Genomic DNA, 12952 nt, shown 5'->3' with positions numbered 1-12952 from the left:
TATAGCTCCATTTATGTTTCTCTTTTATGCTACTTTATACTTCCACTGCCTTGTACTTAACATTCCTCCATGTTTAGATAACATAGTTACTTTACAGATTAAAGGAACAGTTTGAGATTTTGGGAAATACGCAAAGCCTATTCACTTTCTGACAGAGAGAACATTGATACCACTCTCATAAATATATAGGCAAATTAGAGAAGCCCTTTTTCTCCAAACTTTTAACTTGACTATTAATGTTGTTAATAATACTTATAAGTTTTTTTAAATTTTGAATGCAGGACTTTTACTTGTAATGGAGTATTTTGTATATTGCTGACGTGGTTTACTTTAGTATCTAGAACAGTAGCCTACTGCCTAAGGAACAACTGCACAGACGCACACACACGCCTTCTTCCCTTTTGTCTTTGGTGCGTATTGAGCGTGCGTCAGGATTCAGCGTTCGGTTCCTTCTCGGCCAGTTCATTTTTTGAGTTTCAGCAGCCAAAACATTTCCGGTTTTTGCGCTCACGGGTTTTTAAAAAGTTTTCTCAGACGGAAAGTCTGAAGAATACCCCTCTGGAATAATCTGCGTCTAAGTGGTGCGATGATGGATTCGCGGATTTTACCCGCTGCTCTCCTGCTTCTCTTCGGTTTGGCGACAGTTTTCGCTCAGACTTCCGCACCTGGCCAAGGTAGGACTGGGAATCAGTGACTCTGGTGACTGTGGCGTCAATGGCTGCTAAAAACTCATCTCCATTTTATTTAATTTCTTTACAAATCCACACCTTATTTAGTGAAGCTTTTCTTTGGCCCTGAACTACAATAATCTTTCTCTTTGTAGGACTGTATTGTTTTAGCTCACCTGTCTCACACTTTCTGTTGAATAATAGGAACAAAACAGGACATAAAGCAACCAAAATTATTTGAGCTGCGTTGGTCCTGAATTAAAAGCCATTGTTTTTATCCTCTGGTTTAAGCGTATTTATGAGAAAATCATTGAGAAAATCTGTGGTAAAGGTTATTTCAGCTACACATGAAGGCAAGATAAACAGTGATATCCTTGAGCCTTTGTTAGTTTCGTATCTCTGTGTATTGTTTAAACCTCTCAGCAGGAACAACGTCTCTTCTAGGTCACAACCCCCCTCAGGTTTTCTGTTTCACAATAAGAAACACTGCATAAGAAAGAGACATTGTTTACACTTTAATTTGCCAGACACAATTAGACAAACCAAGCTGTTGTACTGTGCAGTCTGCTGATAATACCGTGACTGGTCTGAAGCCTGTGTTTACTGCGCTGTGTCTCCATGGAAAATGCCTCAGGAGGATTAGCAGTAGTTACCCCAGTGAGCACAGGCCAGATAGGCCACATTTAATCTGCTTCTCATGGTGTTTTTCAGCTTATATTAGAGACTTTCTCTTGTGAAGCAACATGTTTGGACCTCCATGTTGACTGAGTTCACTCCCTTATTTACACTTTGCAGATGATTTTGGGTGTTAAAACTAAATTGACTTTCCCCCCCCTACAGCTTGTGAGGCGAAGAATGCGACAAACTGTGAGGAATGTCTGCGAAATGTGACGGTAAATCCTGGGGGGTTGATTTCCCTTTGTGTGTGTGTATGCATGATGGAAAAAGAAGTGTTCTAGGTGTAGGAACCATAGCCCGTGGCTCCTCCTCCACCTCCCCACCTGTTAGACTGGTTTGAGGAGTAACTGATCTGTCATTCATTCCAACCCTCCTCCTCCATTTTCTACTTTGTGTGTGTGTGTGTATCCTATAATTGACTTAAATACCTTACCATAAATTATATTAGTATAGAGATGATTATGTGTTTTGGTGTTTTTACAGTGCCTGTGGTGCATCACAACCAAGTCGTGTGTAATGTATCCAGTTAAGACCATCCTTCCACCCCATGCACTCTGTCCACTGAATGAAGCACGCTGGGGGCTCTGCTGGAGTAAGAGAGCGCACACACACACACACACACACACACAGATCCACAAATAGATTCACATATATATCACAATTTTATCAACATATACAGATATGCATTCATCACAAAATCTTGTGGAAGAGAGGTCGGAAGCTAAAGCTCATAGACACAAAGACCTCTCTTAAAAAGTCATGGCAAGAGAAACAGAATTACATCAAATAAATAAAGACTTCATTACACAAATAACTAATTATTTTATAATTAGTTTTGAGGTACCGTTATGATATATTATCTAAATGTTTCCATTTTGTGCATGCGCCAAATATAATCAATTTAAAATGATAGAAATATAAATATAAGAGAAAAGCAGCAAATCACATTTGAGAAACTGTTTATAAATGAATTACATTATTAATCAATTCCAAAACAATAGTTGTTGATTCATTTTCTGTCAATCAATAAACAAATCTTTTCAGATCTTCTAAGAATAACATTACAATCAAACAACATTACAAGTGGTCAAAAGTGCTCCGGTCAATTATAGTCACCTTGTAATGTACATACAAAGATTAGTGTGATTAGAGTGATTAGAGTGACTATGCCAGGGAGAAAAGCAAAAAAAAAAAAAAAAAGGGTTAGAAAATAGTTTGTCATTGTGTTTCTCTGTCTCGGTCTGCAGTGAACTTCCAGACGTTGATAATCACCTTGGCAGTATTGGGTGGAATTCTCATCATCGCCTTCCTGGTCTGCCTGTTCTGCTGCTGCAAGTGTGAGAACTTCGGGTAAGTGATTGTATGAATGCAACTCCATTCATAGAGTACTTATATGAGGAACGTTTGGTAAAGTAAAAAGCTCCGACATTACTTATTATGTCTTGTTGCTAAAGGACAACTGTAACCTGTCTGTTAGAGTGTCTGCAATTGTTCTACTGTCATTAGACACGAGGCATGAATAAAATAATAGTATACACACTTACAATAACAAAAAAACAACTTATTTTTAGTAAAATTAGTTAATGTATTCCAATGAGAATGATTCCGTGAGAAGTAAAAACGTATCTACAGTAAATACTTGAATTATTTAGATGTGTATCAGGTTTTGTGGTTAAACTGCTTCCTGGTTGTTGCATGTTGAACTCTGATCCCATCTCTCTCACTCAAAACCTTTCAATTATGTTTCTATAAATATAGTTAAAAGTGGTTAACTTTAGGTACACACTTATTGTCCCAGATGGTTTAAGTATGGTTTGCCGTGTTTAAGGCCGGAGTAAGAACTTACTGTCGGATGACTACCTTTGTCACTGTGTCATGTCGTAATGATATGTGATCATGATCGGTGCGTACTATATAGAGACCTTTCCGTCTAGTCACGTGAAGATAATATGGCCACATACTGTACATTTCTGTCAGCTTTGGTGTAGTTTCCTTAAGGTTTCTGTGTTTGAAACAAAAAAACTGTGCACTTTCTTGTGACCTATACAACAATAACACTAACTTTGGTCTTGTGGTTGTGTGTCAGATCCAAAAGGTCGGAGGCCAAGATGGAGAAACGGGCCAATAAGACAAGAACCAAGCAGGAGGAAAGGTGAGAAAAATAATGCTTCGTGAACGCAACACAAGTCTCCAGCCTGACCTGGTTTCTTCTTTTGTGAGTGCATCTTTATCTACAGTTAGTTCATCTGTGAAGAAAGATGTTCCAAGAGACATCGTCCATCCCCACTTCAGATGCACAAGCTGGACTTAACTTTGCAGTTGAAATTGTTGATAACGATGTGAAACATGAAAGCAATTCAGTCTGATATCAGGCTGCATCTTAACTGAAACTTGCCAGCGGTGCATCGATGCACTATAAACGCAATCCGACCCCTCTGCTCACTGCCACCAGATTTTCTAAGCTCTCCCATCGTGGAAGACGTACAGGTTTATCCCATAGGCTGTATTTAAGAAGGTGTATCCATGACACAGAGCTTGCTCCCTCCCTTGCCCGACCGATGTTTATTTTCTGATATCAGTTATCAGTTGATGATCAGTTCAGCCAACCTCTATAATTCAGCAGTGATTTATAACATTTGTTTGTACTTGACCTTACAGTATGAATAACCAATATACAGTAGATGTATTCACAAAGAGATGTATACACAAAAGATACTTTAATATAATAGCTGAATAACTACAAGTCCATATTTGGCTTGTCTGGGTCTATGCACATGTTAACATTTCCCCTGTGTTACTGCTCTCAGGTAGTCTCTTAATAGTCTTATGTTATGCAATCTACGGGACACCTGACACACTAACTGCCCATGTTGCATTGTTTTTCATGATCCAAATCAGTTTCCTTCATAGCAAACCACAAAACCACACGTCAAACTGTTACCAATCGAAACTGGTTTATGACCACGTGACTTTTAGGAGTGTGATAAATATTATCAGTCACTGTGTCGCTCAGAAAAGAATGCTTTGTCCTTACAGGAGGACAGAAATGAAAGAGAGACATGACGATATCAGGAAGAAATATGGTGAGCGCTCTCTCTTGCTAATGCACTTTTTCATACACATGTGCACATACTAACATAGTGCAAATATATTTTTCTGTTCCTAAATGCTAAATATGGGCTTCTGGACTTTTGATGGAATAATTCATTAAAAACTGCAAAATGAGATTAAACTATGTCTTTTTGGTTTACACTCGACAGAGGTTATTAAACAAATAGACTTTTTAGAAAATGCGCTTGTATGATTTCTTACCAAAGCTTAGATGAGAAGAATTACAAGTTTATAATAAATATGAAGCTACCAGCAGCCAGTAAGCGTAGCTTAGCATAGTTTAGGAAACAGCTATCCTGGATCCGTCAAAAAAGTAACAAAGTCCACCTTTAAATATCACATTTTAAGACGTTATATTATGTTTGTTTAATCCTCACAACAAACAAAGTGTGAAAAAGACATATTGCGGTGAAGTTACTCCCTGGGGTCACACACTTGACGTCACCAACGGTGGCATTAGGCTAGCTGTTTCCCCTTGTTTCCAGTCTTTGTGCTAAGCTAAGCTAACCAGCTTCTGTTGGTAGCGTCACATTTAACTGACAGACATGAGAATGGCACACATCCTCTTCTCTAACTCTTAGTAAGAAAACAATATTCCCCATAATCTCAGACTACTTTCTTAAATGAATGTATGACTCCACTGATTGTGTTGTTTCTCCAGGTCTAAGTGGGCAAAATCCATACTCCAAATTTGCATGAGAGGACTTACACCACGACCGTTGGGTTTTTCCTTGAACTCTGACCTCTCACGCAACAGACATCAACAACATGTCTTGTAGACATGAGAATTTATTTAAACTATAACTCATACAATTTTAGAAAAGTGACAATTGTTTTGTGTATATCTATCTATCTAGATATAGATATAGATATAGCTATATAGACAGGCTCGTCTGGCTTCCTCCAGCCAATGAACAGGAATGTTGTGTGATGACCTAAGAAGCTGTAACCAAAAGCTATGGCCGCAGTGTTCTTCAATACTATAATAGTCTATCCTGTGGCTAATACTATTTATTAGGGTTAACTTTTAAGTTTAACTGTACAGAATGGAAAATAATCCAGTTCAGTTGTAGGACCAACTTTCTTTTTTTTCTTAAAATCTGTTTCATCTGCAAATCTGTTTTGTTCCGATGAGTTGCTGCTGATTTAGAGATAAACTTAGAAAATTATAGCCTATTTTTGTACTTTGTGATTTTTTTTCTCTTGTTCCAAATTGACTCATCCCTTCTTTTTGTGGTACTGCTGTATGTTTCACTGAAATTAATAAATCTTCAACCCTTCTTCCGTAATTTATAAAGTAATCATTAAATTCTTGATTATTGAATGTGTTGATCCTACATTTGTATGAGTTTGCGTGATTCTACATTTGCTGGTGTGTCTTGTAAAGGCACTCAAGCCAAATAAAAGACTGGAATAATTATTTAATTAGTGCTTGACTTTTATTGCTTGTGTTTTGCCTGTATTGTGCTTTTATTAAAATCAAAACTGCTTCCTTAAATTTTGTATTTTGGGTTATTAAAAAGTAAAAGTTCATTGATTAAAACTCCAAGGTTTTACACCTGCTGTATGAGGTAAAGAACATTTGTATTTTCACATTTTATACCAACAGCATTTGTGATATTTTATGTCAAAATGTATCCTGATCTTATCTGATATATAACAAAATAAATCACCAGGCAATAATGGGTTAGTGAATTTCCTCAAAGATTTGACAATGCTGAATTGTATTTTTCCGAAGAAGCAATTGATATTACCAAAGGAAATGAACAAATACCGTAACTATCACTGAAGGAAACTGCTGACACATCAGTGATTACAAATTACTATATTGTTTTTTTTAATGAAATGCCTTGATCTGATTATAGACATTAGACACTAGTAGGGGTTGATGAGGAGTCAACTCATTTCAATCTGTTTGATTACAATTTAGCTGTAATGGTACTTTTAAAATACCATATGGCACAAAAGCTTCAGTGTAATGATCGAGGTATTCAGAATCAGAATCAGCTTTATTGGCCATGTATGCGTACGTACCACACAGTGATAGAGGAGCAGAGAACAGACTGGATGATAGAGGAGTAAAACAGGATCAGCAGCTCCTGAGGCCGGTTGTACTTCCTGAACTAGCGCAGGAAGTACAACCTCTGCTGGGCCTTTTTCCTGATGGTGTCGATGTTGGGGGCCCACTTCAGGTCCTTGGAGATTGTGGATCCCAGAAACCTGAAGGTCTCCACCACAGACACAGTGCTGTTGAGTATGGTGAGGGGAGGGGGGTAGTGTTGGGGGCTCTCCTCCTGAAGTCGACTGTCATCTCCACAGTTTTGAGCTTGTTCAGCTCCAGGTTGTTCTGACCACACCAGACGACCAGCTGTTCAACCTCCTGTCTGTACGCATGCAGACTCATCACCGTCCCTGATGAGGCCGATAACCGTTGTGTCGTCTGCAAACTTCATGAGTCTAACAGTTGGGTCCTCTGAGGTGCAGTGGGGAGAGCACACATCCCACAAGGGCACCAGTGCTGATAGTCCGGATGCTGGATGTGATTTTTCCCAGCCTCACCTGAGGAAGTTTGTGATCTACTGAAAGGTGGAGGCTGGCACAGTGAGCTGGGAGAGTTTAGGTTCAAGTACCTCCGGGATGATGGTGTTGAACGCTGAGCTAAAGTTCAGAAACAGAACCCTTGCGTATGTCCCTGGGGAGTCGAGGTGTTGCAGCATGTAGTGCAGTCCCATGTTGACTGCATCATCCACCGACCTGTTTGCCTGGTAGGCAAACTGCAGGGGGTACAGCAGGGGCCCTGTGATGTTCTTCAGGTCAACACCAGTCTTTCATGACCACAGACGTCAGGGCGACGGGCCTGTAGTCATTTAATCCTGTGATGGAGGATTTCTTGGGGACTGGGATGATGGTGAAGCGTTTGAAGCAGGAGAGGACTTCACACAGCTCCAGTGATCGGTTGAAGATCTGCATGAAGATGGGGGCCAGCTGGTCAGCACAGACTTTCGGGCAGGAGGGGAACACACCGTCTGGGCCATGGTGCCTTCCTAATCTTCTGTCTGTGAAAGAGCCGACTCACATGCTCTTCACAGATCCTCAGTGCCGGTGGGGGGTCGTTTGGGAGAGGTGAGGAGGAGGCAAGGGGTGTAGGTGGTTGTTTGATGTCAGAGCAGTTGGGGGGTATCAAACCTCATGTTTGGATTTTATTTCATGACTTAATTCAACGTTATTTCTAAGTGTTTTTAAGTTTTACGTTTGTAAGTGTTTTTACACCTAATTTACCACAAACGCATGCCGAAGTACGAGTGTTCAGAAGTGTTGATACAATACTAACCATCATAGGTTATTCTGTCCGCGTGCTCGAGTATTTTGCATTGGTGCGCGCCCCCGTTTCCGCGCTCCCGCGGTTTGGTCGTCACGTGGTCTCCCCCAGATCCAATCGTGTGTGTGTAACTTCGGTCCAAAGCGCGTACCCGTCAGCGGAGGAAAGGAGAGGACAGAAGGCGGCGGAAAGACAAATACTGCCCAATTAACCGATTATCCTGAAAACACACACACACGAAATACAGCCAAGATGTCAGAGGAAAAGCCAAAGGTAAGATAAAGGTTTAGAGAGCTGTAGATTTGAAGAGATGGCTGAGTCGAGCTCCTGCCAAACCGTTTCTCAGATGTGCAATCTAAAATGGCCTGGTTTGCACGTTTCTCTGAATCGGCGCAGTGTTTGTTTCGCAAATGAATGAGTACCCGCACAGCCGTTTACATTTACCTGCCCTCACACAGCACTCTGTTAGATAGCACGAGTAGATAATCAGTCCAACTGACTAGAGTATCGAAGACTGTGAGCATAAATGACAATCACACCATGATTGTCATTTGCGGATTTTTTTTTTTTCTTTGTCAAAACGGCACCACGTTATGTCCGCAACGCTACAAATTCCGCAACTGCAACGGCGGCAAAAGAGCGCCAATAGGAGGAGACGAACGCATATAAAACAATCAAAGTAGCCGTGCTTTTGTGGCCGTTTGTAACGTGGCTGCGCTTGTTTTTTGCCTCCGCACAACAAAACAAAAGCGTTAGCATCGTTAGCCGGCAGCTAAACTCAGCAGTGGTCTTAAAGGGCTGGAGCTAATCATGCTAACGTTAGCATCTGTGACTAAAGCAATGTACCCTGCATGCATTACTCTGTTTAATGAGTTGGTTTTGGTTCAAATATCTACAAACAAGTGGATTCCTTCACCACACTGTGTCTTTTTAAAGTTACAGGCTTGCAGCCTGAAGTCTGGTAACAGCTAAGTTACTACTTGACTGTCTAATAGTGCTCTTTTTTTAAATGTGTTGTATCTCTTACTGTTGTATAAGCTCCTGACTGTTTGTGGTATCATTGTGTTAAACGCGCTTGTCTCTTGCAGGAGGGAGTAAAGACCGAGAACGATCACATCAACCTCAAGGTTGCAGGGCAAGATGGGTCGGTGGTCCAGTTTAAAATCAAAAGACACACACCGCTCAGCAAGCTAATGAAGGCATACTGTGACCGACAGGTGAGCCGAAAAGCCTAAATGACTGCTTTCCTCTCCGACAACATGCAATTATTTTGTATTTGCTGTTGCACCTCAGACAGCGTCACCCTGACTTGCACACTGTACCTTGCGACGACTGTCCTAAAAAAAATCCTTTCATTCACCCCTCATGTCTGTTGTCGCTTCTGCAGGGCCTCGCAATACGGCAGATCAGGTTCAGGTTTGATGGCCAGCCTATCAATGAGACGGATACACCTGCACAGGTAAGATCGTATTCACCATTATATTCCCTTATATCTAGCCAGAAACAAGCTTTCTACGTGACGGTAAAACGTTAAAGGTGCCTATATAGACACTTTCTTTTAACATTCAGCATCATTGTCTTAAATGAGAGCTTTATACTTCCGTCTCTGCATTATTTTACCCGTTCAGTTGTTGTTTACATCCACTAACTGCAATTTCTCTCCCTCTGCTTCTCTCAGCTGGAGATGGAAGATGAAGACACCATAGATGTTTTCCAGCAGCAGACAGGCGGGCACTGCTAAGCCCTCCCCCACCTCATTGACGGCCACCCTCAGACCACGCCCTCAGCCACTTTCACTGTCCCTCCCCATCGCTCCTCTCAGCCTATGATTATTATTATTATTATTATCATCATTGTAATAATAATAATAATGATTATTTCTTCCGTTTCAAGATGTCTGTCATGGTTTTTCGTCAGGTGTGTGGGGGGAGGGGGCTCCTCAGCTGTTTATGTACTGTCTCAGCCAGGACTGAACTTTTGTGCGTGTCAACAGCCAATCGGGACAACATTTCCTTCTGGCAACGCAGGCTGTGATTGGACCAACAGCACGTCACAGCTGTTCCTGGTTTGTCAGCGCTTCTCATTCGCTCTCCAGTGAAAGCTTAGTATCCAGTAGTTTGTCGAGGTTTTCATCCATCGTGGTCAAACGCGAGGCTCTGCCAGTTTTTTTTTGTTTTTTTTTGTCTGGGGGTCACAGTCAGTGGGCGTGAAAATGGTTTGAAGTGGAAGCACTATCTGAACTTAATACATACAGGCGCCTTCCATTTCACTTCGCTCTAATGTGTTTTTTGTCTGACCGGTGGCTCCTGCTCTTCTGTCAAAAAGGTATTTTAATTCTCTCTACATTTTAGGTGCTTTTGCTAAAGAGTTCTGCAATGATTTTGTATTTTTTTGATTTTTCTTTTAACAATTAACAACCAGAGAGCTTGTTGGTTTTTTCCTGTACAGAAGTATCAGAGTGAGCGTTAGATAAAAGTTGGGTTGCTTGGACCAATACTCCAAAGACCGAACTTCTGTTTGATATTTGATGTACTTGGATCACTCTAAAAGCAAACTGCAAGGTCAAAACCGTCACATTTTAAAGGAGTTTGTATTCATTGATGTTATTTGCTTCCTTTTTGACTTCTACTAATTGAGAACAGTTGTGGGTATCCGTGGTACAGACTTGTATTCGCTCATCCAGACTATTCCTATTTCGGGGAGGGGAATTTAATTTATCCGTTGAGATGGTAAGGGTCTGGCTGTGTAAGATAGTCTCTTGATGTACAATACATTTGTTTTCTGATGAAGCGGGCCAGTGGCCAGTCCTGTATGGTATTCTTACAAGTGGCTCTGCTTGTGGGTTTTACATTTTGGGGAGTTAAAGTAGTGGGTGGGCTGTGGGCAGGACTGTTTTTGGGGTCAGTTGTCTCATCTCTGTATTGTCCTTGCGAATGTAAGCTGATGGGACAACTGATCCTACATGTGTTTTGAAGAGAAGCTGATTCCAGTTGAGCTGAGATGTCCAACAAAAGTCCGTATGTTTATGTTAACACGTTTTGAAGACACTTTTCACTGCTACGTCAACTGCCAAGCCGTTTCGTTGTGTGCGCAAGACAGACGTTTGGGGCCGTTTGTTTAAAAGCCTGACTGCAGTGCTGGTAAACGGGGAGATCCCAAGTGGTGACGAGTGTCTTCAATATGTTACAGTTCAGACTAGGATGCATGCAGTTTGTTGCATATCGGGGAGGGCAGGGAGGCCAACCAATGGAGTTGGGAGAATAGTGTCCTGTACCCACAGGGGCCCCGTTCTTTGTACGTAGATAAGAGTTGGCTTCATTTGATTGACGGCCAGACATGAGCTTGGATTTTTCACTTCAGTCAGGATGTCCTGCTGCTAAAGTAAGTAGTCCTTGCGCTCAAATCCTGCAACGGTGCAACTTCATTCAGAGTGAGTTGGATCATGACGACTCTTTTTAGTTTATTTTCAGATGAGGCGACATCTTCGGAGACACTGACTGATTAGAAGTGTCATCCCTGAACGAGGTTTGAATGAAGCAGTCTTACATATTTAAGTACAACAAAATACAACCAATGCCATTTTACAGGATAAATCAAACCTTCTTTTTTTTTTTGGTGAACTGTGAGCTTTTCCCAAATCAATATTCAACATGAATGTTACAAAAATAATTTACTGTACTCCCACCTGCTGAAATATTCCACTCTGGCCCCAATAAATATCAAATTACATTTAAGGACTACCCATATCTCATCATTGTCATTAACATCAAGCATGAGACAAAATGGTTTCATAGATGTGCTAAACCTGTGAGTGATCACTCAAAGACATTTCTCTGCACAAGCCAGTCACAAGTAACGATCCTGGTTTTAGCTTTCCAGTCTCGCAAAATAAGAGCACAGTTATCAAGACAGCCTTCCACCTGCATTTTAACAACAGCTTGACTGGGATCTTTTGAGCTGGCTAACATACGAGCTAAGCCATGTAATGTACGAAGAACGGGGCCCACGTCTTGTCATGTTTGTTTCTCTACTGATTTGTACATTTATTTGTGGTCTTTTACTACTGTATACAATAAATATAGTTTGGTACTCAGATTTGCTGTCGCGAGCATCATTGATTTGAATTTGTGTATCTAAAATTTGGTCAAGAATTTAAATGTTTATTATAATGCTTTACAACTATCCGCATTAAAAAAAGGTTAATTGATGGCTCTTAATTGCTAGTGGTTGTCTGTCCCTATGTGTCAGTCCTGCGATGTCCAGGGTGAACCCTGCCTTTGCCCAATGTCAGCTGGGATTGGCTCCATCAAGCTTACAGTAACTGCCACTTGATGTGCTTACAGTACATGATTCATTTGTTACTGAGAAGCCTTTGCTCATTTTGCTGGAAGAGATTCCTTCCCGTCTTCATCCGAACCTGCCATAACGGGAAATGGCCGTCATTGAATTCTGTATAGTTGCTGTGTGATATATATAGTTTTATATTTTAAACATGTGCATTTAGGTTTTTGAAGAGGTTGCGTGTTCAAAATGCAATTAAATGCTTATAATGTAATAATGTCAACAATAAGTTAAAAGGCGGAAATGTATTTTGTATGTGGTTGAAGACATGTTGATTCACCGTTCAGAATTTCAATGTTGATTTCTAACTTTTTACAGACTTTGGAAAGCCCCATTTATATAGGTTTTAATTCCCACGGAGGCCCTGTCTGCTAAACATGTACTGTATGCCCAAGTACTGAAGAAAATAGACAGCTAGGTGGTGCCAGTTAACTATGATAGTCTCATGCGTCTGTCTGACTTGGGTTATCCTCCACATAACACACTTGTGCACAAATACAAAAGTGATAAAAGAATTCTGCATAGAATTGAATAATGACACTGGATCAAAACCAAAGTTAGAACTACTTATTTCCAAAGGGCCCTGAAACGCAAATGTATTTTAGACGTCACCTTGAGAGACAAAGGGTCACTACATTGAAAGAAGCAGGCTTAAAAAAAAGATGTTATATTAAGTCTGATAATTATTTAAAATCACTTCCAGGAAATCCTGAATTAGAATCTTAAATCTCATCTGACACGCTGACTGAATGGTTACATTCAGCACAACTGGAACAGTGATAAGACTGATAGCAGCAGTTGGTGAGTCAAAGCAGGAATAAGGAAGAACATGCGC

General features: G+C 40.7%; 2 protein-coding genes across 2 annotated transcripts; both read left to right on the top strand.

Moving 5' to 3' along the window:
• The first annotated feature begins 362 nt into the window (after positions 1-362).
• pttg1ipa (PTTG1 interacting protein a) lies at positions 363-5877 on the top strand. The gene is made up of 7 exons (XM_031848071.1): positions 363-674; positions 1509-1561; positions 1830-1938; positions 2594-2696; positions 3433-3498; positions 4383-4429; positions 5119-5877. The coding sequence occupies exons 1-7, from the start codon at positions 587-589 to the stop codon at positions 5154-5156; spliced, it is 504 nt and encodes a 167-aa protein (XP_031703931.1). The 5' UTR covers positions 363-586; the 3' UTR covers positions 5157-5877.
• A 2036-nt stretch (positions 5878-7913) lies between these two features.
• sumo3a (small ubiquitin like modifier 3a) lies at positions 7914-11871 on the top strand. Its single transcript, XM_031848148.1, has 4 exons — positions 7914-8049; positions 8865-8993; positions 9164-9235; positions 9455-11871. Exons 1-4 carry the CDS (start codon positions 8029-8031, stop codon positions 9515-9517), a joined length of 285 nt encoding a protein of 94 aa, XP_031704008.1. The 5' UTR covers positions 7914-8028; the 3' UTR covers positions 9518-11871.
• Positions 11872-12952: the final 1081 nt, after the last annotated feature.

This window comes from Anarrhichthys ocellatus, unplaced genomic scaffold, assembly GCF_004355925.1.
Source record: "Anarrhichthys ocellatus isolate YVR2014 unplaced genomic scaffold, GSC_Weel_1.0 scaffold7, whole genome shotgun sequence".
Taxonomy (NCBI): domain Eukaryota; kingdom Metazoa; phylum Chordata; class Actinopteri; order Perciformes; family Anarhichadidae; genus Anarrhichthys; species Anarrhichthys ocellatus.
This window is presented reverse-complemented; position numbering and strand designations above follow the sequence as displayed.